General features: G+C 51.4%; 2 protein-coding genes across 3 annotated transcripts in view; one reads left to right on the plus strand and one right to left on the minus strand.

Annotated features, from left to right (window-relative positions):
* The window catches only part of FARP1 (FERM, ARH/RhoGEF and pleckstrin domain protein 1), a 231483-nt gene extending 209694 nt beyond the window's left edge, over positions 1-21789 (plus strand). For both annotated transcript variants that reach the window (XM_080917047.1, XM_080917048.1), the window contains exons 17-27: positions 7201-7282; positions 9802-10039; positions 10829-10959; positions 13575-13643; positions 13790-13879; positions 14396-14478; positions 14558-14670; positions 15076-15242; positions 17985-18092; positions 19076-19227; positions 20416-21789. In XM_080917047.1, coding sequence (XP_080773173.1) covers positions 7201-7282; positions 9802-10039; positions 10829-10959; positions 13575-13643; positions 13790-13879; positions 14396-14478; positions 14558-14670; positions 15076-15242; positions 17985-18092; positions 19076-19227; positions 20416-20497 — 1315 coding nt within the window. In that variant the 3' untranslated portion in view covers positions 20498-21789. The remainder of the gene's footprint in view (positions 1-7200; positions 7283-9801; positions 10040-10828; positions 10960-13574; positions 13644-13789; positions 13880-14395; positions 14479-14557; positions 14671-15075; positions 15243-17984; positions 18093-19075; positions 19228-20415) is intronic.
* A 476-nt stretch (positions 21790-22265) lies between these two features.
* STK24 (serine/threonine kinase 24) overlaps positions 22266-25611 on the minus strand; it is a 93653-nt gene continuing 90307 nt past the window's right edge. Inside the window, exon 11 of the mRNA XM_080916916.1 lies at positions 22266-25321. Within this exon, the coding sequence (XP_080773042.1) occupies positions 25285-25321 (37 nt within the window). The 3' untranslated portion in view covers positions 22266-25284. The remainder of the gene's footprint in view (positions 25322-25611) is intronic.

The raw sequence follows: 25611 nt of genomic DNA on the forward strand, positions 1-25611 counted from the left end.
GAATTGCACTTGTTTATGCGTAAGCATGACAAGTCCCGTGCGTGAAGGAAACGGACTGTGGTTCGGTTTGCTAAAGGATCAATCCCCAAAGTAGGTTATGGGACGGGACCTGTCCTCTCAGATTGCTGATTTGAGATGCCACGGGGCTACTTGAACCAGGAGTGAGCTTTGAAAACCTTTCCTTTCTGAGTAGCTCATCCCGGGTATTCTGGGGTAGGATCAAGAGCAAAGACCGATGTTGGTCTTTGCTCACAGATGGTACTAGGCCAAGGGTCTCCAGAGGGAGGGATCAGGGGTCCAGAGAGGCACAGAACCCTGCTTCTAGCCTGGCTTTGGAGGATATAGGGGACAATAATGCCTACATAAAACAGGCAGCCATGGCCTGAACACAGTGAGAAGAGCTGGCTACAGTTGAGTTTATAATATACACAATTACAGACGACAGACAGACAGAAAGTTTAGGTAAAGATTTAGAAAGTTTAGGTAAAGGTTTATGCTTTTATGTACTAATGTCATAGGAAACACAGGTTGGCTTGTGTTAATTAAGGTAGTTAGGAAACCAATTTAGGCACCAGGAAAATGACTGTCGTAAAATACTTTGCTAGCACACACAGACAAAGCCCTAGCATCGCTTGAGGCTTACGTAGGTGGATATGCAGCTGTCTGGGGCTGACGGTTCTTACTCACCTGCAAACCGTGAGCCGGAAAATACTCCTTACAGGACAGACATTTAGAGATCAAGTGCTGGTAACTGGCTTCTTGTAGCATGCCCCACACAGGAAGGAGGAAAGCTAAGGGGGTTGGGTTTTTATTTGCTCTTGTATCTGTGTGTGATACATAGGTGTGGGTTCTGACCATGGTGGGTGTGTGCCAGTCAGAGGATAACTTTGGGGGGCTGGTCTTGCCTCCACCTCGCTGCTGTGGCTCTCTTGTTTCTGCTGTGTTGCACACGGCCCATGTGCTTCTGGGAGATTCTGTGCTGGGGTGCGCAGACCTACGAAGCTACTTCCAGCTTAAGAAAAAAAATGGGCCCTGGGAGTTAAACTTCAGGTTTGGCAGCCACTGACTTCTACTGAGCCATCTCCCAGCCCAACCTAAGCTTTCTAAAAAGTTTTTTTTCCTTTTTTTTTTTTTATATTAGTTACTTTCTGTATTTACATTTGAAATGTTATCCCCTTTCCCCACCCTGGTCCCCTCTCCCCTCCCCCTCCACCTATGTTCAGAAAGGTTCACTGGCTCCCAATCACCCTCTCTACCTTGGCTTCCCCTACACTGGGAAAACGTAAAATACTCTTTGTTGACATGACAGATTTCCTGTGCAGGCCGAGCGTTTTTCTTGCTATATGGGAACAAAGCAACAGTGTCTGGTGTCAAACTGTAGATTTTTATTCCTCGCTGTTTTCTGGCTTCAGGGGTTTTCTTCCGTTTTGATTTGGTTTGGTTTTGGTTCTTCCTGGAACTTGCTCTGTAGATTGAGCCGACCTGGCCTGAAGCTCACAGGGATCTCCCTGCCTCTCTGCCTTCAGAGTACTGGGATTAAATCAGGCGCTGCCGTGCCTGGTCCATTGCTGTTTTCAGTTATCACTGTCAAAAGAAAAAATGGAAAGTTTTCTCTGCATCAGAAGTTCCTCGGGTTTGGCACATGTGCGGTTCTCCCGTTGGACAGGGGACTGAAGACCATAGCATGCTTCTGTCAACAGTGGAAAGACCCAGGGCAGAAATCACATCAGGAGGTTTCCTGGAGTGTTCCAGACACCCCCAGTCGGTTACCACTGTTGTCCCTCTGAGCCATGGAACATACCCAAGTATGGAGGCCCAAGGGCTGCACCACGTTGGCCAAAGTCAACTTATACCTTCCTCAAAACAGTAACTGGTTTGATGAGTTCTGAGATGTGTGGCCGTGTGGCAGGGTCCTGTTTACTCAGCTGCTCAAACACACTCAGAGAAAGCCACCAAGATTCCACCTTGGGAAGGGAGGACATTCTATCCAACTTTGAAATTCCGTGTCTGAGATGACTTGCAAAATGTTACACACACAGCTACCCCGCCTCTGAGGTGGGCAGAAGACCTGTCCACAGAGACAGATTCTCCCAGTGTGCAGACAGTCTGCATTAGGAAATTCTGTGATGTGTCTGTCACACATTCACAAAAGAAAGAAAATCACAGGGACCTGCAGGGCCAGAGGAGGAAAGGACATTGTGTTGCTCACGGTACTTCCCCTGCCTTCGCACTGACTCTGCTCAAACTCTGGTGCCTGCGGGCTGGGTCCCCTTACCCTGTCTGAGCTGTCTATATGCTGTCTCGAATGACTTTCCATCACCCTCACAAAGCCTCAGAAAGCAAGCAGAATGGTCCTTTATATCCAGTCAGCTTTCACACCAGGCCTGGGTGGGATGTGCTAAAAGACCACCTTGGTTTGAAGATAAAAATCCTACTCAGGCCCCGAGGAGATCTCAGCACGTCCAGTCCAGTCAGATGTGTTCGGTGGTACATCAGTGGGTTTTGATCTAAATACTGATGAGGGCCCTTCTCGCCTGTCTGCCTGGTCAGCAAGCAGGATTGCCGGAGGGGGTGAGCATCAGTTCTCAGTGGCTCAGAGTAGCAAGCAGACCTTTCCACACACCCCTCTGGTGTCTCGGGCCATCATCCTGGATGCTGCACTTTGTGAGGTGACAGCTTTGAGGTTACACTTGATTCTTCCTCTGGCCTGAGACTGAATATGAGGCCTGCACAGGACAGCGTTAGAAAGAAATCTCTTCCCGAGGCTCTCTCTGGGCTGGCCAGGTTGTATTCCTACCTCCTCTACAGCAGACAGCCATCCCACAGGCCTTTGGATGAACCCCATGCAGCTCCTCAGCAGAGAGGCTCTCAGCTCCAGAGCGGCTGCCTTAGTCAGGGTTTCTATTCCTGCACAAAACATCATGGCCAAGAAGCAAGTTGGGGAGGAAAGGGTTTATTCAACTTACACTTCCACACTGCTGTTCATCACCAAAGGAAGTCAGGACTGGAACTCAAGCAGGTCAGGAAACAGGAGCTGATACAGAGGCCATGGAGGGATGTCACTTATTGACTTGCTTCCCCTGGCTTGCTCAGCCTGCTTTCTTATAGAACCCAGGTCTACCAGCCCAGGGATGGCACCACCCACAACGGGCTGGGCCCTCCCCCCTTGATCACTAGTTGAGAAAATGCCTTACAGCTGGATCTCATGGAGACATTTTCTCTACTGAGGCTCTTTTCCCTGTGATAACTCCAGCTTGTGTCAAGTTGACAGAAAACCAGCCGATACATATAGGTAACATTATACAGGTGAGCAGGCTGTGCTTAGGAATATATATTTATGTTATGACATATATTCATATAATGATAATATATACAAAAGATCGGGAATTGGAAGGAGATCAGGGAGGGGTCTAGGGGTTCTGAGTAGATTTTTTACTGAACCTAGGTTGGGATTCGAGCAGGAGAGCCAAGGACTGCTTATTCTGACAGGCTACGCCCACCTGCTCCTGCAGCGTCAGTCTCCCGTGAGGGCTGCTGGGATATAAGCTTCCAGCCCATGGAGCCTTACTGTGAGTTGGGCTTGCCTGCTGGTGATTGGTTGCTTTCACATCCTTTTCTTTCTCCTTACTTCCTGGTCCATCTGCTGCCAAGTGACTGACCAGCTCACACTGGTCCAAGTGTTCCTTCAGGACCAGAAAGCCCAAAAAAATGCCTGGTATTTGTCTTGACGTGTACACATTGTATATACTTCGTGTGAGGTCACATGTAGATGTTCCTGGAAGTAAATTAATCACATTGTGTGGATCATGGCTTTCCTAAGTGAAACTGTCACAAGAATGTTGGGCTATTACAGTGCAGTGATTATCCAGACAACAGATATGTGGCCCTGCTCTGGAGAATGTCCTGGACAAGTTATAATTACTTCTTCATTGTCTCGATAATAAGATGACCTTTGAGCTATTCTTAAAGATAAACACCTTAGATGTGTCGACTTGGAGAATCCCACACGAGGCAGAAAGACTTCAAGGTTTATTCCAGTCCCATGGGCTTGTCCTATGTTTGGCCCTCCTGCCTGATCTGGGAGGGCAGGGCAGATAGATGTGCTATGCTGTGTAGGGCTCTAGATGGCTACAGCCTGTTCCCATGACATCACCCAGAGCTAATGCCCTGTAAATGTGGCTTCGTGTTGCATTCCCACTGGTCAGTACTTCACACCTAGTCTTGTCTCTAGAATAGGAATCCAGGGGTGGGTGTGGGGGGGGAGGGAAGGAGGGAGGAAGAGAGAGAGACAGACAGACAGACAGACAGACAGAGGGCATCAGAAAGAGACAGACAGACACACACACATACAGAGAGAGAGAGACAGACAGAAAGACAGAGGGCATCAGAAAGAGACAGACAGACACACACAGAGAGAGGGAGAGAGAGAGAGGCAGACAGACAGACAAAGACAGAGCATCAGAAAGAGACAGACAGATACACACATACAGAGAGAGGGAGGGAGGGAGGGAGAGAGAGAGGGAGGGAGGGAAGAAAAGAGAGAGAGAGAGACAGACAGACAGACAGAGGGCATTAGAAAGAGACAGACAGAGAGAGAGAGGGGGGGGAGAGGCAGACAGACAGACAGACAAAGACAGAGAGAGCATCAGAAAGAGACAGACAGATACATACACACATACAGGGGGAGAGAGAGAGGGGTGGGGGGAGAAGAGGGCACACACTTACTTGATTTAGTCTCAGGTTATTATTTAGCAGTGCTGAGGAAGTACTTGTTTTAGTAGAAGCCCGAGTCTACCCCCCCCCCCGCCCGTTCAACCCAAACCACTGTCATGAATACAGCTAACTTGCATTCTTTGAACTGAGTAGACCTTTCATACATCTGGGCCATCAAATGGCACACCTATCTGCAAGTTCTGGGCCATCCATGTAGATTCCGGGAAATCTTCAGGGTGAGCTGTGCCTTCCCTTTGTTTGGGTGGGTAATAGGCCATTTTGTGCAGAACCTGACCATCTGACTTAGCAGAAGGGTCTCCCTTTGACAGAGCATCTTCTTGGACTGGCATGAAGGGTGGTAGGGGAAAGAAAGAACTTCGCAGTTCTAATGAGGCATGCTAGGAAGACCATCAGACAGCCTCCTTCAGGCAGGAACTTCCCGTGAATTCAGTTCCCTCCTTTTGTCAGGTGTATAGGTGGAACAACCATCATTAAATTATCAACCAGAACAGGATTAGCAGGATGGCTGTATGTTATACTCACTGGCCATTTAATAACCCAAAATGCCAGAGACACCATAAACTCAAATGGTGGGGGGATAAGGAGCAGGACTTACAGGACTGGCACTGAGCCAAGGATTGCCAGGGGCTCCCGGGTCTAAGCCGGGTGCTGGAGTCTTTCCTGGTGGCCCCAGGCAGTCATCTGAAGGTCTTAGAAACACAGACCCCCAGTCAGTAGGCTTGAAGAACAGTAATGTCTAGAGTTGGCATGGCGGATGGAAGCCATAGAGAGCAGGAGAGGAGTGCCTGGATGAAGGACAGAGCAGAGAGGGAGGGTCTCTCAAAGGACACGGCCATCTTGGGTGCAGCCAGAGGAGCAGAGAGAAGAGAGGCAGCAAAGTGGGGGAACCGTTCCAGAGTCTTGCAGGCAGAGGGGTGGGCGCTGGGGGTGGGGGCGGAATCATGGTTTAAGTAGAGAGGAAGCATGGTACTTATGGCAGCCGTGAGGAAGGATGGAGCAGGGAGGCTTGAAAGGCTGGAGAGCACAGCAGGCAGGCCCTCTCGCTGTCTCCACAGTCTGCCACTCCTGGTCCCTGAGCACATCTGTGTCTATGCCACATCTGAGCAGGAAGTTCCAGTAGTGCCCGTGAATGCCTGCTGCGGAGACCTGGGGCGGAGGACGCGGGTGGCTCCGTTCCTAGTCTTTACATGTGACCGCCCCTGAACCCGATTTAGGAGGCCTGTGCGCACACCCTGCCTACCCCGCTCTGGTTCCCTGCAGATCCCTGGTGAGCCACAGACAGATGCAACCGTGGGCACCTCCACAGAAATCTCACTGCTGGAGGACCAGGAGCTCCCAGATCTCTGTAACCCTCAGCGCCCCCACACTTCATCTGCGGGCTGAGTTTGCTGTTTGTTTTCCCCCCTCCCCGGGCAGCACTTACATTCGGTCTGACATCCCATGCCTGGTTCTTGTTTAGCTTGTCTCTTGCCTATCAGTTGCCTCTGACTGGCCTTAGAAATGAATGTCAAGGTACACCTTGCCTATTACTCCATTCCTACCACTAAATTAGGAGAGGGACGGGCGTGTGGTTCGGGTGTAGTCCTAGAGACTAAAGGACCACGGCCAAGTGCAGGCTCGTCGTTTCTGCGTACCTCAGCTAGAGATAAAATGAGAAAGATACAGCTTGCCCCTCAAGTTTGCTTTTGAGGGTTAAAGTGAGTCCTCACCTAGTCTGTGCCCAGGGAAATGGTCAGCAAACGCATGACTGTTTCTCTCTGCTAGTTGAGCCCTGAGCTAGGAATGCCTGCTGAGGCACTGAGCCCTAGTACTCTAGAGACCTGTTCACTGTCTGTGACCTGTATGTGAGGGAGGGTCCCACGCTCCCTTCCCCCACTCCAGTTGGCCACCTATCCTGCCTCTCTGTCATCCGCCTCTCTAGGAATGGATTGTCTGACAGTCCTCGGTCACGATTTCCCTTCCTTAGGGCTTTACCAGAGGTTCATTGCTGCTGATTAAGCTCTCTTGGAAACAGAGCCCCTGATTTGGGGGTGGTGTCTTACTCCCTATGGAAGGAACCAGTTCATAAACCAATTGGTGCAAGAGTTGTTTATGCTGACTGGTCTCGTGCTTGTGTGTAGGAGGAGAAAAGAAATTTCATCAGACCCAACCGCGGTTCTCTTTGAAGCACAAATGGAGATGGTTTATTGGTTTGGTTTCTGAGACAGGGTCTTACATATAGCTCAGACTGGCCTTGAATTCAGTCCTCCGGCCGTAACCTCCCAAGTGCTGGAGCCACTCCTGATAGAAGAGGAATTCTCTACTGAACCAGGGGCTAATTCGGAAGCCTTCCAACAGTTAATGTGTATGCTCCCAAGGAAACCGCACAGGAGCCACTGGAGAGGAATCCAGGTGGTGGTCGGAAGAGAGGTGTTGAGGTGCACGTTTGTTCTATCGCTAACTCTGTGTCTACCTCGCCTGCCCCAGGGAAGGCCGCTCTAATGCCCACATCAGAGGAGATTACCAAAGAATCGGGGATGTCATGCTGAAGAACATTCAGGGCATGAAGGTGAGCTGGTTGGGACTGGTTGGGACTGGGTGGGACTGGGCGGGGTGAGGGGAGGCCAGTAGCCTGGTCTGTCAACCTTCCAAAAGCACCCAGGGATGGCCATGTAGTCAGAGCATTCACCTTCTAAAGCACACTACTCGAGAAAGCATGGTCACTCTCTGGTTCAGAAGCTCTGCATTGGAGGCAAGCCTCGGGCATTTAGTTATGCACAAGTCACTCATGGCCTTAAAAACAACAAGGACAATGTTTCTACTGTGTGGCAAAGTCCTAGATACCAGACTGTCTAGGCCTTCCAATAAATCTTGTGTCTTTAAACCCATCAAAGGCAAACCCCGTTTTTCAGCAGCAGCATCTACAATGAAAGCACCCCAAAGAGAGCAAAGGCGCACTAACCCATAGTCCTCTCCTTCCATTGTTTAAGGCGGCATCTCGTGCCACCAGCACTGTGGTTCAGCCATCCGGCTGTCCACAGTATGGAGTGCCTGCTGTAGGAGTCGCGCTCGGTTCTGGGAGGCTTGGATTGATTCCCATTGTCCATTTGGCCAGGTCTCTGGGTTGGGAGGAAGAGCTGTTCGAGACTTTTCTTGTTAACTTTCTGCTCTGTGTGGGGTATGATTGTGTGTGTATATAGGGGGGTACATGTGTGGGGGTGGTGTGATACAGGGTTGAGAGGGGGTATGGGGTGTGTGTGAGGCGTCTGTGTGTGTGTGTGTGTGGCTGGAAGGTTGAACCTAGAGTCTCATTACACATCACAAAGCACTCTCCTTCTCCATCACACCCTCAGCCCTCCCCACTTTCAGTGAAGATTAACTTGTAACTCCGTGGACCCTGAAGCATCCGTGTCTGACTGTATTTAAAGCATACTGTGCTGCAGTATGGGGCAGCATCCAAGAGAAGCTGCATTCGATTGCAAGTCGGGTATCAATCGAGAAAGGCAAAAATTATATATACATATATATATATATATATATATATATATATACATATATATATATATATATATATATATATATGGTAGTCAGTGTAACTTAAGTTTTATTCAGCGTGTATAGGGTCCCTCACACATACACCCAACACTCACGGTTTTCACTGTTGTTATCATTTGTTCACTGACGTAATTAGTACAGCTCAGACTGGTGAAGCAGCATCGCAATATTTACCACTGTCGGAGCCTCTAGTCCGCCTGGGGCTCACTCTTGATACCAGACATTTCTGAGTGTGAAAAGTCCCACTGTGGTAGCACCATACAGAAACCATCTAATGGATGCCTTATTAAAAAAAACGCACCATGGAGCTGGCCCCGGACAGTCCTGTGATGCCGGCTGCTCAGGGGGCCCTGAGGCAGGAGGACCTCCTGGGCTCTGCCAATGTAACCTGTCTGAGCTAAGCTCACCGAGCCTTTGCTGGTCACCTTTGTCCTCACACTGGGTCCTTCGAGGAACCACGGTGTTATCTTCCGCTGAGTGGCCTGTGGTTGAACGGTACCGGTGGAGGCTTCTCTCTTCCATGATGCCACTGGCCATTCCTGAGACGGCTCTTCTCACGATGTTCTTCCTCAGACCATTTTACACCCCACCCCCCATGCCTTATTCAGGAGCATAGCTACAGGACTCAGGAGTTGTGGGGGTGGGGACTTATCTGGCCCTTCCCCCACCTCCAGGGACATTTCCCCTCGATGCTGTCCACTAGCCACCATGTGGCCTTCTCAGGCCTGATTACTAAGGACCCCCCACCGCCCTTCCACCCAAAGTTGCTAATCTCCATCAGCCAGCGTGGAAGACTAAAAGTATACCTTCTGTGCCAGGCGCCGTGTTCCTCCGTCCACGGGCTGACAGTGTCTGCTCGGCCAGCCTCCCCAGCCTCCGTGGCATTTCAGCACCATGCCAACCACAAGGGTTTGCAGCATGGGGCTCTGGGCGAGCCAAACAAGAATAGGCTGTGGAAAGCGATGTCGCATGGGTTTTGTTTGTCATCGTTGGTATTAAAAGAATTCCTATAAAGTATGGGGGGAGGCAGCTGGTGGTTGCTCGCTGTCTTTGCTACCCCGCCCCCAGCCCAGACCCATAGGCACACATGCCCTGTTACTGTCACTCTGTCAGGACATGTCACTGGTTGTAGCATGACCAGGAGAGGCTAGCCTATGGTTTTATTCCACATATGACAGTCAAGGCTTTCTGCTGCACGTGGTCTCTGGCCCACACCCCAAACTACCCACCTGCCAGCCTCAGCCCACATGTCCCCAAGGCCCTTGAAAGCACACACAATGCAACTGGAGCCCGGCCCTGCATGCCCACCATGCTGTACTGCCTCTAATTTCCCGAGGAACATTTAGGCCTCTGATACTCCTCCCGTGCGTCTTAAGCCAGTCACTGCCTGCCCGGAGTCTGCCACGTTTAGCAGCTCGTTGAAACGACACACGACAAAGAAAGTGTGTGAAATCCCGCGTATAGAGGTTCCTCGGGTTTAACATGTCACGCCGGCGGGCACATGCTCACGGGGCCATCTGCTTCCTCCCTAAGCACCTGGCGGCACACCTCTGGAAGCACAGCGAGGCCTTGGAGGCCCTGGAGACCTCCATCAAGGGCTCCCGGAGGCTAGAACACTTCTGCCGAGACTTCGAGCTGCAGAAGGTGTGCTACCTGCCGCTCAACACCTTCCTCCTGCGCCCGCTGCACCGGCTCATGCACTACAAGCAGGTCCTGGAGAGGCTGTGCAAGCACCACCCTCCGAACCATGCCGACTTCAGGGACTGCAGAGGTAAGGGGGTGCGTGCACGCAACACACGCCACTGCATGAGCCTGCAGCAGGATGCTGTGCCCACTGGGGGGGTTGGGTCTCTGTGGACCATCTAATGTTATAGCATCTCAGCATTCCATCCTGTGTGATGGTTACATCCAGATCTCCCTATGGAAAGGTGTCACTGGTGGATAGCACACTTTTTTTTTCTTCCCCATTAGCACACACCCTCTCCTTTGCACCCAGGGAGTCAGGGAATAAAACCCTGCCAGCCTGCTCCCAGATGCCTGCCTCCACCTGCCTGCCACTGCGGGGGTAGGGGAGGCACCTTGACCTCTGCCTGACCCTTGAGTTCATGCTGCTCTCTCTCCCACCTTGTCTCACAACACTGGCATTACCAGTCAGTCGTACCAGGGTGGGTTGGCTAAAGACCCCAAGCTTTGAGCAAGTCACCCACAAGGGCAGGGTTTGTGACAGCCCTCTGCAAACCCGGGCAACTTGCACTCATTTTACTAGTGGGGCTCAAGTCTTACCCGTTAGGACAGAAGGTGGCATGGCTGACCAGGGGAGAGGCTGCCCCCCTGGGCACCTCTGTGCATGAGCACCATGGTGCTAAGACACGCCTTGTCCCCTCCCATCCTGCTCTCCACTGGATGCCCAGGAAATGTCTGTTGGACCAAACTGGGTAGTAATGTTGGAGGATGGAGCAGGTCTGGAGACTGTCACACTGGCTGAGACTGGGCAAGCTCATCCTGAGCATTGGGCTGATGGCCGCTCTGCACTAAGCTGCAGCCTGTCTCCCTTCCTCAGCTGCGCTGGCAGAGATCACAGAGATGGCGGCACAGCTGCACGGTACCATGATCAAGATGGAAAACTTCCAGAAGCTTCATGAGCTCAAGAAAGATCTGATTGGCATTGACAATCTTGTGGTCCCCGGAAGGGTAGGCATGAGGTGTTGGGTAATGTCAGAAAGGGTGGAAGGCTAAGCTGGCTGCTTTGTGTGACAGCATGGTCAGTTGGCTCTGGCTTCCTGATTGGTTAATGTACTTCATTCTGTCCCGCCCTCCCAGCCCCCCCTCCTCCTGACACACACATTGCAAAGACAGCTTAAGATCCAATACTATTACTCACACACACACACACACACTTGTGGTCGAGCTCCATGGGCTGAATGGTTGTGGACAAGCTGTGCTGTTGCGCTGTTCACACCCTTGTCCTGCTGGTGCCGTGTCGGAAACACACTTGGGGTTCACGTGGCTAATGTTGCACATTCTTTCCAGCCCAGTGGGAACGGGGAGATAGGAAATAGCCCACATTTGTTCTGTTACGTTCCTGGGGGCCGTCACTCAGGCGCCATAATTATTCTGTCATTTATCACGTCTCACCTGATCTCTCCGTGGGACGGACGGCTGGCTGTGTTCATATCCTGCCCCAGCCCGGTCCTAGACGTGCTCAGCCTCTGATCTCTAACCCGGGCCGCTCTCCAGCTCTGATCCTCCTGCCTCCTTTTATGAGCTGTCATACTCAGCTCACCATGGCAAGTGTGTATGTAGACTAGGCTGGCCCCCAGGGAGCCTCCTGTCCCCACCTCCCAAGCGCTGGGATCACAGGTGCACACCACCATCTTTGTTCATTTTACATGGATGCTAAGGTTGAAGCTCAGGTCCTTTACACAGCAAGCACTTTACCACAGAGGCTCCTCTAGCCCTTGTCCTAGAAACTTTTTAATCCATGGGAGAAGCCTTGGGTGTACCTAACCCTAACCCTGTCGGCAAACCTAGCTAAGAAAGCAGGTTGTGAGAGACGGTAGTTACCCGGTTATGACAAGATCCATTCAGCTCTTAGGCTTCCAGGACTGGGCACACACCAGCCGAATGTGGGACACTTCGGGAAGCTTGGTGGACTCGGCAGAATTTTGTATCATTTGAACATTGTAAAATACGTAACATATCACGCTACCTGGAGTGGAGTTCCTCATTGTGAAACATAGCTTCCGGAAGCCGTCAAGGGCACTGGATCGAGCCTGTTGAACTCGAGGGTTAGCTCCAGCTGAGATGAGACAGGTGGAACTTCCTCCATGAGGACCACACATGTCTGATCAGTCAGCAAGCCTGAGTGATCCTGTTAAAGGGACCCAGCGCACACTGCTCCATTAGCAGAAGGGACTACTGGATGTACACTTGGTGTGCTGTCTCTGCTTACAGTGTGGAGGCCTTAGGTGGGTAAAAACAACCAACCAAGACCAGAATAAGCAAATAGGAAGCGTGCTGAAATGCAGTGCAGGAAGACAGCAGGAAAAATTCTCCTTAGGGGTGGGGGAGCCACTCTTTGTAGTGGTCAAAAGAAAAACCGTTGGCTTAGATCTTGTCAGTAGACCACGTGGCCGGGCAGAGGAACATGATTATTGAGAATATCCGTCTGGGTCACTAGAGGTCAGATTCCAAACGGTCTGGGTCTGTTGCCCATCGACGTGGGATTCTCCACGTTAGGGCGCTACGCTCTAAGACTAAAGCAGCTCGGCTGCTGCATCAGGTCCGCTTCGGCAGCCACGCAGCCCAGAATCACAAGGGTTTGCCAGGAGCTGGCTCTGCCACCCATGAGCTAGCCAGGTGCTCTTGGGCAAGCTTCTTAATCATTTTGTTCATCTGTCTGAACATGGGGATAACACTGAGCTGCAGGAACTAACAGGAACATGTAGACATGTCAGACACATCCCACCAGCTCAGCACATGGAGTTTGTCTACTCACGAGGTTCAGTGCTGCCTTACAAAGACAGGCATTGGCTCTCCAAGCTGCCTCCCTGAACTGTGAGGTCATCTGAATAAAACAGGAAGGGATGAGAGGCCCTTGGAGAAGGTGGGTTCTGATCGGGCAACACTGAAGCCATGGTGGTCCTCACGAGAGGTCGATCTCTTTTGCATTTTACTCTGATTTTAAACTGCTTTTTCAGCCAGACGCTGGTGCATGGCTCAGGAGCTGAGGGCCAGCCATGGAAGCTCACACTTTAATTCCAGCATTTGGGAGGCAGGGGCAGGTGGAACGTAGCAATTTCAGGACCAGATGATTTATATAGCAAGTTCTAGACCAGCAAGGGGCTATGTGGTGAAACTTTGTCTTTAAAAAAAGGGGGGGGGGAGAAGGGAGAAAGAAAAAGGACCCCATCTTAAAAACACACAGCACTGTTGTTTGCTAACATGTCTGCTCCTGTGAGATAGGCTCTTAGGAGTTCAAGAAAAGTATGGCTCAAGAGGGAGAGTTACTCAAACTCTTGCCGTTGCTCATTCCCACTCGGCAGCTACTGGTCCCTAAAACCCACAGCTTCTTATCATGGAGAAGATCCTTCTACCCTCAGTACCATCTTCCCTGTCCCCTGGCTGCCTGCCGCAAAGGTCCCTGGGGAAGGAGAGAGATGGCACTTAGCCGTGACTTCACAGTGAGGAGGCTGGGGAACAGTAAGCGCACACTCAGTGATCACTTCAGTGTGGCACTGTCGTGGACCAGGGTGAGGGCTGAGGAGGCCAGAATCCAGGCCACAGAGGTTCTGTTTGCTCCGCAGGAGTTCATACGCCTGGGCAGCCTCAGCAAGCTCTCTGGGAAGGGCCTTCAGCAGCGCATGTTCTTCCTGGTGAGTGGGGCAAGCCGGTTTGTCCTTGACAGTCCCAGAACCGTGGGTAAGGAAGGTCCTGAGGCTAGTCCTCGTCTGCTCCCTTGGGAGGACCTGGGAGGCAAGAGGGACCCATTTGGTTCACACACTTGTGCTTGTGCCTCTAGTTCAATGATGTCTTGCTGTATACCAGCCGGGGGCTGACGGCATCTAATCAGTTTAAAGTTCACGGACAGCTCCCGCTCTATGGCATGACGGTAAGTGTCCGGTGCCAGCATGCCCTCTTTGTGAACACTAGTGTGGAAGACCCTGGAGACACGTGAGGCCACTGCAAGGTCTTTGTAGAATCCGGGGAGAGTTTGGGGTCTTTGATATAAGCTTGCCTTTCTTGTCTCCTGGCAGCCTATTCAGTGGAGACGAAGCCAGTCTTCCCCACCAAGGTAGACAGTAGGTAGGCCCCATACAGCATCCTGGCCATCAGGTATCCACAGGGCACATGCCTCTGCACAAGGACCTGGCTTACGTCAACCTTCTCAGAAGGTGGAGAGGAAGTGCATGCACTGTTGAAGGGATTAATGCAGTGTGCCCCTTGGCCTTTCTGAGTTTTACCTTAGAGCATCCTCCGTAACTATGGAAACAGTCCCTCTGGGGCCTGAGTCCCACTCTGAATTCTGCCTTTACTGGTCCGGTCGCCAGTTTAATGATCGTCCACAAATGCACCAGGTGCCCGGCATGCAGCCCAGGAGCGACTCGATAAACTCTCTTTTCCACAGATGGAGGAGAGTGAGGAGGAGTGGGGTGTGCCCCACTGCCTGACCCTGCGGGGCCAGCGGCAATCCATCGTCGTGGCCGCCAGGTAACCCCTGAACCTGACCTCTTACTGTCCGCCTTTGACCGGCTGTAGTCTCTGACCAGCCGATGTCCTCTGTCTCCAGTTCCCGATCAGAGATGGAGAAATGGATGGAAGACATCCAGATGGCCATTGACCTGGCAGAGAAAAGCAACGGCCCCACCCCTGAGCTCCTTGCCAGCAGCCCCCCTGACAACAGTAAGTCCTCGGTACAGTGCCCAAGGCCACGGGTACGCTGGAACCATCCCCGAGGGAGAGGCAGGGACAGCTCTGCTTCAGAGAGGACACCACCCTGTCAGGACCCCTAGTGGGGAGGCCTCCCATCCATGCCTTAGGGATCAAACTTGTCTAAAGGCGGAGCCTTCCTGAGATTGAGAGAGAACAGGGTGTCATCTTCTTCACTGCCCCGTATTAGCTGGTATCCACAGAGGGGGAAGCAGGCCACGGGCCCCTGGAAGGATGCTCCCTCAGGGGGGCCTCAGTAGAAGCCTGCTCATTGGGCACCCTCGGGGGACCACACGGGGAGTCCCTGCCCTCAGCCTTGCCAGCGCTCCAGGCGGGTCCTAGGGAAGAGAAACACCAGCACTGCCCTTCATCCTGCAGAGTCCCCGGATGAAGCCGCAGCAGCTGACCAGGAGTCAGAGGACGACCTGAGCGCCTCCCGGACCTCGCTGGAGCGCCAGGCCCCTCACCGTGGCAACACGATGGTGCACGTGTGCTGGCATCGCAGCACCAGCGTCTCCATGGTGGACTTCAGCATTGCCGTGGAGGTGAGGGAACAGGGCCTGAGCTAACTTTCCCCGCCAGCTCGAGTTTACCGAGGAGCCTCTGTGCCCAGCCACTGGGCGCCATTGTGTGACCAGCTGGAGCACAAGAGCCAGCCTAAGGGTATAAGGAGCGGCCGTCTACAGCTGGGGGAGAGTGATGCTCCCCCTTAAATGGGGAGCAGGGCCCCCTCATCGGGCTTCCTACTGCCTGTGAACTTCCTCGTTTCCTTTGTCCTCCACATTTTCTTTTCTTTCCATGGAGTTAGCCGAGGGCTAGATTGTGCTCCTGTACAGAGGGACAGCCTATACCCAACCGATATGCACAACCCTGTACACCATGGCGGTTGTGGGACCAGGTACCCAGGGGTTTGCCAGGTCTGAGGGGGATGAGGTGTTTCTAGCAGGGCTCGGCTACAGTTCACATCCAGGAAGGCAGGCATCTGCAGATGAATTCAGTGGCATTGGAGGTGAGCCTTCCACTGATTACTACACACACTTCTTCTAGACTTTCCTAAAGCCCACTGCGCAGCCCGACGAGCTTGGGAACAGCCAAGCTGTCCTCTCCTGTCATTGTAGCATCTGCTGGCTCGAGGCTCCCTGGTCCCCTCTAGTTGCATGGCTGCTTCTATGTGCCTTCTATGTCTTCGGTGTTTCCAACTCTAGCCCCGTGGGGGAAAAGGGAAGCTTCTTCAGGAAAGACTGTACTCATTCTTTAAAATGTACAAAGTTCTAATTCTTTCAAGATTTATTCTATATACGTACACTGCAGCTGTCTTCAGACACACCAGAAGAGGGCATCAGACCCCATTGCAGATAGTTGTGAGCCACAATGTGGTTGCTGGGAATTGAACTCAGGACCTCTGGAAGAGTAGCAGTCAGTGCTCTTAACCACTGAGCCACCTCACCAGCCCCAATGTTTTAATTCTTGGTATGTCGGGGTCACATAATGTCACGTGACTGAGCCAAGGACAGTAGTAGTTTGTTGGCACAAATCTAAAGAGATTGTAGATAATACACACAAGGTCTTTAAGCTATATCCCAAGAGCCTTGGAATTGTGTTCTGCAAGTGGCCTCCAGAGTCTACAGCATTTTTCCTACTCCAGCTGTGTCCTGAAGACATTTTCAAGGGGCCCCAGCCAAAACTTAGTGCTCCCTGACTCTCTTTCCTCTGAGTGTCTAGCCTTGGTGTCCTGTGATCACATGGCCAAGCCCTGCCCAGTGAGAGGCTGCCTGCTTGCTCCATGTTACCCTTCATCTTGGCCTATGTGTGAGGGCATCCCAGGTGAGGCACGTCACGGTAGAGAGGGGTACCTGTGCCCGAAAGCAGCGGAGGACCATCCTGGGGAAGGAAGTACTTCCTGCACTCCACGAGGCTGCGGACTGTGTGGTGCTGCCTGGAAGACGTTCTCTTGGCCTTTTAAGATTCTTCCACCTATAGGAATGTGGGCTCAGCTTTAAGAGGGCAGAGTGTGGCGTAAAGTGACAGGCCAGATGCTACAAGCTTCACTGGGGTTGGTGACAGGGGACACAATGACACACCAGTGGTGTCATTTAGGGACAGTGGACAGAAGGGTTCATGAGGGGTTTATCTCATGAGCAACAGGGCTTGCTACCCAGAACTCCCCTGTCCCCCTTGCAGGCAGGTAATGGCAGCCAGATGGGTGGCTGGTTGAAGCTCTTCAGGCAGAATCCCTTTTAGGTCACTTCTCCATCTCCCGTCAGTCTGAGCAGCTTAAGGATGGAACCTGTAAACACTTGTACCCTCTAGGGCCTTCCTAACACCAGCAGTTACAAAATGTAGTAAACAGACTTAGAGGTATCTTAAATTTTTTCCCTTGGGAGGGGGGTAGGGTTATATGCATATAAGCACCTTGCCATCCCCTCGAGCCTGAGCTACCTAGGCCGTTAGGTGCTGAAGACCCAGTTCAGGCCTTCTGCAAGAATGTGCTACGAAGCTGTCCCCTCAGCCTTGGATGCTGAGCTGTGAGTTAATAGACAGATGCACAAGCTGGTGCAATGTCTGTGCTGTGTCCGTGCATTCACTACACACAGCGAGGATTAATGTTTACTGCAGCAAGTCAACAAGCATGCCTTGAAGCAGTGGTTGGGAATAGCTTCCAGGACTTCCCACTAGGTGGCAGCATAGAGCCGCTCCAGAGGACTATGTTGATAGACCTGGATCTTCAGGGAACAGACCAGAATCTCAGTGACTTTGATGGCTTCTCACAGTTCAGGTGGTCAGAAATCCAGAGCCCCAGCCTGCAGTGAGCCAGGCCCCCTTCCCTGTTGGGACGCTCTGTGCCCTTTCCAACTCATTGGCTGGTCACTCCGGACACCCCACTCTAACCTCTGCTTCTGATGGTGAATGGTGTCCCTGAATCTCTCCCTTAGAGTGCAACTCACATGGGACGCAGGTCCCTTCTCAGCCCCAGTTTGACTGACCACCTAGCTCCCTAATGACGTCACATTCAAGGGTGACCGTAGTAAGGACTCACACCTGTGCAAGGGATGGAATTAACTTGTGACAGAAGTTCATCGTACAGCCTAGTGACCTCTCCATGTACAATGAAGGATGTCTGTTGTGGGAAACCTGTGCTTGGTGCTAGGGACTCCGGACCCACCCACAGAGGCTACCTGGCTCTTGAGATGCAGTGACTGCCACCAACCTGTTGTTCCTGACTCCCCCACTTGTCTTTGATCCCTGTGTCTGACCATCTCCTATCCCTCCCCCCACTTGTCTTTCAGAACCAGCTCTCTGGGAACTTGCTGAGAAAATTCAAGAACAGCAATGGCTGGCAGAAGCTGTGGGTGGTGTTCACCAACTTCTGCCTGTTCTTCTACAAATCACACCAGGTAAGTGCCCCACGCGGGGTGCTGGCCCTAACCTGAAGCAAGCCTGGCATTGCCTCCCTGAGCCTGAAGCACTGACAGGCACAAAGGATCCGGTGTTGGGAAACACGGGGTTCCAGGACCAGCCATGTCCATCAGAGATTTTCAGCTCTAAATGGACACTGACATCCAATTGCTCAAGGAGGAGCTGCCTTACTGGCTACCGGTCTGCAAGGGGAGGAGGCGGCTCGATGCTGTCCTGTGGGAAGGGGGCAAAACCGAGCCTCTTACACTGCCAACTGAAGACACAAAAGGCAGGAAAGATGTGCCAGCACAAGTCTTGGGAGTCCCCTCTTGGTGTCGTTGAATTTAAGAGTAGACACAAACATGGAGCTGGAGAGATGGCTCAGCGGTTAAGAGCACTGACTGCTCTTCCAGAGGTCCTGAGTTCAATTCCCAGCAACCACATGGTGGCTCACAACCATCTGTAATGGCATCTGATGCCCTCTTCTCTTACATATAATTAAAAAAGAGAGAGAGAGAGTAGACAAACAGATGCTCGGGGACAGGGAACGGACAATATACAGCATCTAAAAGAACACCAGGGTGGGTACGTTGTTCATCCGACAGCTTCCTAGGAGAAGGAAAGACACAGGCTGGCACGGAAGTCAGCCACACAGGTGGGAAGGGAGAAGAGCTTTATAAAGAGAAGGTAGCTTAAAGCGTACTTATGCTCGGCCATCATGCTAAAGTAACGAGAAAGAGAACAGTTTGGCTCTTCTGGAGACGCAGGAAGGCAGTATTGGAGGCTCCAGGCTCTGTATGTGGCAGAGACTGAGAAAGAACAGTGTGCATACTTATCTCAGGGGTCCCAGGGGTGACCTCCTAACCAAATGCCTGACTTGTTCCCTTAAGGGAGGAGACAGAGCATGCCTCCTCCTGGATCATGGAACCCTACCCAACACCACTGACCGCTTCCTCAGAGCCTCCTCTGTACCCTGTTGCAGGACAGCCACCCCCTCGCCAGCCTGCCTCTGCTGGGCTACTCGCTCACTATCCCCTCGGAGTCTGAGAATATCCACAAGGACTATGTGTTCAAGCTGCATTTCAAGTCCCACGTGTACTACTTCAGGGCTGAAAGCGAGTACACATTCGAAAGGTAGGTGCCCGACCCTCCTGAGTAGTTCATCTGTATTCTGTAGGTGAGCTTCATACTCCCAGCCCCACAGCGTGGCGCTCTTACCACGTAAGATTAGTATATGCCAACACTGTGGTTTGTTCTCTACCATGTGCACCTTATACCAGGAAGCTGCTGCAGATACACACAACAGGGAGAAAGGGCACAAGTGGCCATAATGGACCCAAAGGATGACTCTAGCTAACAGCCACACAAAGAAAGCAAGCTGAGTATTAATGTTCAGACACTGGGTCAGAAGGGAAGTGGGCCACCAGGTTTTCAGGTGTAAAGTCTGACTTAAAGCTGTTCTTAAAATCTGCACTCACCACGGCAGTCCCCCCACCCCCACCCCTAAGGAACAAGTTTTCTGGCCTTGCTACTTGTCGGGATCATGGCACTGGCCCAACGTATTTCTAGACCAACAGGCCAACTATAAACAATCCCTAGCAGATATCCGTGAAACCAGTTGACAACTCCCAAGCCCAAAAGGCAATTATCAGCCCAGACCAGCCAGCCTTTCTCAACCTGTGGATCTCAACCTCTGCACAGGGGGGCTGCCTAAGACTTGTCAGCAAACTCAGACAAGTGTACAGTATGATTCATAACAGTACTAAAATTACAGTTACAAAGTAGCAACACAAATAGGGAAGTTGAGAACCACTGGTCAAGATCCTCAAAGACCTCGAGAGACCCTTCTAAGGCTCACAGCCATTCCAAGCTGAGTCCCAAAGAGTGGTAGGTGGTCTTCTTTACCCAAGACCCTTGGTAACATGGGACAGAATGTTCTGAACGTGTCCCTGAACCCTGGAAGCTGGTGTTAGTAGCATCCTCAACTGTGATAACCAGCAGTGTGCAGGCTCGGCACATCCCAGACCCAGTGCTGCCCTGGTTTCTTGCACAGGTGTAACACAATGGGCCCAACAAGTGGAACAGGATGGTTCTGGAAATTTGGCCATTAAAAGGTCTCTGGAACCGCCTGCCGTATGCGAAATGTGCTGGCGGTTCCCAGACATCTCTCCCCTAAGACCCCTAAAACAGGGACCCTGCTTGAGCAATAGGGCATTCTTTGACGAGCTCTGAACCTCCACTTTGGTGTTAAGTTTGTTACAAACCAGATATGGGCGTACAAAGTCATCTAAGCGATTGTGTCCCTTCCTTTTGTCATTTCAGGTGGATGGAAGTAATCCGAAGTGCCACCAGCTCAGCCTCTCGGGCCCACATCCTGAGTCACAAAGAGTCTCACCTGTATTGATGGCTGGACATGCCCACGGGCTGCGCCAGCCACGGCTGCTCTCCTGGAGGACACAATGAAGCCTAGCGAAATCCACAGCTGTGTGAACACATTTGAAGATCTGCCGTGGGTCTCACCCACCTCCCTTTACAGACCTATCTCCAGACATTATCTTTTCCAGTACTAATCTCTATGGACAGCCTTTCCCTCCAGGCCTCGGGCATGGGAGGGCTTGCCATCCTCCAGACACATTGTCATCAAGAGTGCCAAATAACAGTTTCACCCTGCAGCGCAGGGCCACACATCTGTCCACCGTGTCTGCGAAGACACAGTTAGCTTCTTCTCACCTGCAGACTGCTCTTTTCCAGTGTTCACAACATACAGCGCAGTCTTAAGTAAATGAGATCATTTTTTTGGATTTCATCCCCCATCCCGCCCCCGGCCAATCTTTCTACTTTTATAATAGGACATTCATAGGACTCACTTTTCTCTAATAAGCAACTTTCGGAGTGCTCCATTCCACTAAAGGGGTTGGCTCCAGTGAGACCCTGGGTGCCATGCCCACTTCCTTGGTGGAAGTTGACCAAACTGTTTGTGATTCCTATTTACAAAACGTAGTGGGGTTGTTTTCTGTGGGGAAGCAGATACCCAGTGCAATACGTGGGCGTCACCGCCCTGTGCGTGGCGTGTACAGTGGGGGCTCCTGGGCCGTGATGTTTTGCTGTTTCACAAGCATGAGAATCTGTATGTCGTTGACTGGGGCCATTTGTGCTGTTACATTATGGGGCATTGAGGGAGCTTATCGGGGAAGCACTGTATGGTTACGGTACGTAGTCCCAGCCCTGGTGATTGGCCCCGACTCCCTGCAAGGCTGTGGTTTGGTCTGAACCTGCACATTCTCTAGTAGTATCTATTGTGCCTGTCTCCAAGTTTTTCTCTTTTTATACTCACTCCTTCTGGGCATGGGGTACAGACAGGATGACAGCCCACATCCTGGACAGACTCCTCTGGGGGACCTGGCTGCCAAACACTACCGGAGCCTCCCAGTGGAAAAATGTTTGCCTGTTCTCTAGGGCGGCTGGGTGGCTGCCATTCCCTTGATGCACAGAGCCCTCTATAATGCAAGCTGGCCAGGTCAGCATCCCCTCTCCCTTCGCCCTACCCCAGCAAGGGGTCTTACCTGCAAACACAGAGGGGCTCGTGTCGGACACGCACATGGGTAAGGAGGAAGATGTGTCAGTTATTTGCCTTACAATGTACCAGACGGTTCTACGTACTAACTAACAAAAGGGAATAAAAATACCTCACGCCAGATCCAGCATACACAAGTCTGAGGCAAAACCACCACCTGTGTCTTTTCCTGTGTGGGTGCAGAGAGGGGGGTACGGGGTGGATGGGAGGGGCTGGGTTTCTGAGGAAACGCAACATTGTAGCACATTGCTGAGCAAAGGCTTGGACAGAAGGCACACCCGCGTGAGGAGGGCAGACAAGTCTTGAAGCTCCCCAGACACTGCCCTGAACCATGTAGGGGATCCTGTTACCCGGCACCCAAAAGTGCTGGGAACAGGCTCCCTCTGAGTCACCAGTTTCTCAGAGGGCTGGAGTCGAGATGACTTCTTCCTTCTGCAGTGTAAGCACAAATTCTCCCCACGTGACTGGCACTTCCGACTCCCGTCCAGCTGCAGAGAAAGAGCTGTTGGAAGAGACCGAGTCTGACAGATCCCACAAGACACAGCAACAGCTTTCCAGTGCTTTATTGACCTCGCACGACAGACAACAGTATGGGTGCTCAGGAATCCACCTTCATTGCCATATTTTGTAGCAGAAACACAGAAGCCAGGTTTTTTTAAGAAATATAATGCATATACGACTACAGGTTTGCCAAAGAATAGTATAAAACATACAGAACCAGGGGCCATGTCAAGTAGCTCGAGAAGCCCCAGCTGCTAGGAAGGAACTCACCACCTGTCTGGTTCCACATCACAGGGTGTTACCTACTGGGACAGCAGTAACGGGGAAATGCCATCGCTGAGCCAACGTGGGGCACGCCTGCAATCCCAGCACTCACAAGGGCCAGCACGGACTCACCAGAGCTCAGCAGTCAGCACTTGGCCTGCCTTCAAAGCACTCATTCTCCCAGACTGGTGGCACTGTTGCCATGATACACTATGGAGGGACTTTGTTGCTGATGCTGAGCTCACCCACAGTAGCCCGTGATGTGAAACTGGTACCAGTGATGTTCTGAGATAGGCCCTGCTCTGAATAAAGGTGAAGTGAACACGTGAACACAGCTTGCAGAGCTGAACAGAGCATCCACAGAACAGCTAAGTTATTTTGTGCTACAGTGTAACAACACAGAGGAGACTACATAATGAGGAACACGGTCAACCCCACATCCCCAGCAAGGTTTCCAATAAACTCCCAAAGAACCACCTGTTGCTTTCACAGGAGATGGGAACCATGCCTGTGGTCCTACTGAGTGCAGAGGCCTGGCCTACATTCACGTAGACAAGATTACGTTTCTGTAGCATCCGACCCTCTCAGCAGCTCAGCCACACTGTTATACTGTTAAAGACAGATGGCGGGGAAAGCCCAGGAAAGCACTGACCCGGCACACACAAGTCCTGGCTCGTGAGTGTACCAGCACTGGAAAGAGGACCAATTGGCTTCACTACTGTAGCACTACCCGTGTATAAAACTGACCAGCTTTCTCCACTAGAAATGCCTGTGGCCCTCAGGGGCATTCTTCAAGTCAATAGTACTCTGCAGAACAGGTTCATTTGGTGACTTTCCTGCAACAACCTTTGGTTAACACATCAAGCCTCGTAAAGAAAAACAAAAACACAGTACTCCAAAGCAGAGTACTCTAGAAACACAAAATATTCTCAAATTACGGTTCCAGGTAACAACATCCTTGGTATAAAATAACACTGTACTGGGGCCAGAGTGATGGCTCAGCAGTTAAGAACACAGGCTGCTCTTGCAGAGGACCCAGATTCAGTTCCCAGCACCCACATGGCAGCTCACCTGTAACTAGTGTCCTAAAGAGGGATGTCATACCCTCTCCTGGTCGTTGAGGGAACTGCACACATAACCCACAGACTCAATTTTTTTTTTTAAAAAAGCAAAAACCAATGTGTCTTTATTTCCACTAGCTGAAAGGTATCCTTGGATGAAATTATCACTCCAGCCCAAATCTACTACTTCTAATAGACTATCACAATTTAACAGTCTAAAAGCCTAGACCCCATTTAATAAATCTAAGCAACTGTCTCACACCCAACACTTCTAGCTTTGGCCTGCCTTCCTGTAACACTGCACAGCGGTACAAGGCCAAGCTGATGTTGCCAAGTTCACCCAAGTTCCTGCTCCAAAGAACCCTGTCTTTCTCAAGAACTAACGCTCCAAAAGGAGGACAATGATTCACATCAACAAAACGCTGCACAGATCTGAGACCGGCAAGACCTGCTTTGAGAACCGGAGAACCCCCGCCAAGAGGTGCTCCGAGATGTGATGCTGAGAGCTTGGCTGACGGGACCAGCGGACCCGGCTCCTGGAACAGAACCCAAACCGCCCTTCCAAGTCCCCAGCAAGAGCTGCAGCAACGCCACAAACCTGCAGTATCACTCATGACTCAGGGACCAATCACACACATTGCATAGGGAGATAATCTGGACATTTGGCTTTTTGACATCTGGGCACTTTTCCCTGGAGTCTTCCCATACATCTCAGCGTACACACGCTTCCTCAACCATGCATATGTACAGAGCAGACAGCCCCGTCTGCTCCGTGGAGCCATGTTTTAAGAATAGGATTCGAAATGAGTGAGTTATAAAATTTATTTGTGTGAGCATTCAGACACTTTGAGGTGGGAGAGACGCGACACGCAGGTCGTACTGCAAGATTCAATGGAAAGACGTCGGACAGGACATCTGGTACAGACGCGGTGGCACAACCCAACATAGGTTAGATGAGGGCGCTTCATCCGGAAGAAACTTAAGAGAATAATTTAAAGCTCTGTGAGACAAGATATGTTCCAACTGAAAACACTGAGAGACAGTACCATTGATGGGAGAGGAAAACCTGTAAGTGTACCAAAAAGGGGGTAGGGTGAAGGGGAGGAAGATCTGCATCTGCTGAGGTACAAACGGGAGTGTTCCATGAGGGGAGGGGGGTTAATTATTATTAATGACAGACCCTGTAAAATACAAAATAAAATCCAAATCACTGGTCACGAAATTCGAAATTTACACGTAATAAAGGCAAGGCAATAGACTCAAGTTCTGGCCTGTCAAATATTTACCCCACAGACATTATCTACAGAAGCACTTGGCCAATGTGTACACAGTGATCCTTATGCACGCCAAAAGGGTTTCCGTAAAAATGACGCTATATACAATCTGTACACTGATCCACCAGAGCGACTCCCCGTCTCCCGGAGGGAGGAGCTATCGATATAAAGCAGGATACCTGAGGTTGCATGTCTTCAATTGCCTTAGAACAATCCAAATATACATTTCAGGGTTGTTTTGTGTTTAAAGATACTTTCTTTGAATATGTGCACTATGATTAAAATTAAAAACGATAAAAAAATAAAATAATCGCTTGAAGGAGACCCTCCCCCACCCTACTGGAAAGACCCCATCTGGCTGTGGCACAACAAGGCTGTCCCTGGACAGGTGCCGGCGCCGCGGGAGGGTGGGCCCCTCTGTGACACCTCTTCGCAGAGTCGGCAAAGGCTCTCGTTGACTTTTGAAAAGAAGGAAGATGAAGAAGAAAGGAACAACCAACCCGGACGGCATGGGCATTCAGTGCGCCGAGGCTCCTCCACCGCTCAGAGAGTATCTAGGGAAAAGCAGAGACCAGTAAGCATGGCTTCTCGCCACAGCGAGATCTGGGAGACCACAGCGTTACAATTTTACAGAAGTCTCAAGGTCTTAGAAAACTGCCAGGGCAGGGAGAATGAGCAGGTTAACAGATCCATGGTACGAGACTTTGCAAAGGCTAAGAAAACTGGTTTTTAACCAAAAACTCAGTGCATGAAAACTGAGCCTCCGCAGCCTCCCTGGATAAGGGGTGTCGTGGAGATGGCAAAGTTACACCTAGGACCACCCTGCTTTGGGATTGCGGTGTGT

The sequence above is a fragment of the Micromys minutus genome (genome assembly GCF_963924665.1).
Source record: "Micromys minutus genome assembly, chromosome: 5".
Lineage (NCBI taxonomy): Eukaryota > Metazoa > Chordata > Mammalia > Rodentia > Muridae > Micromys > Micromys minutus.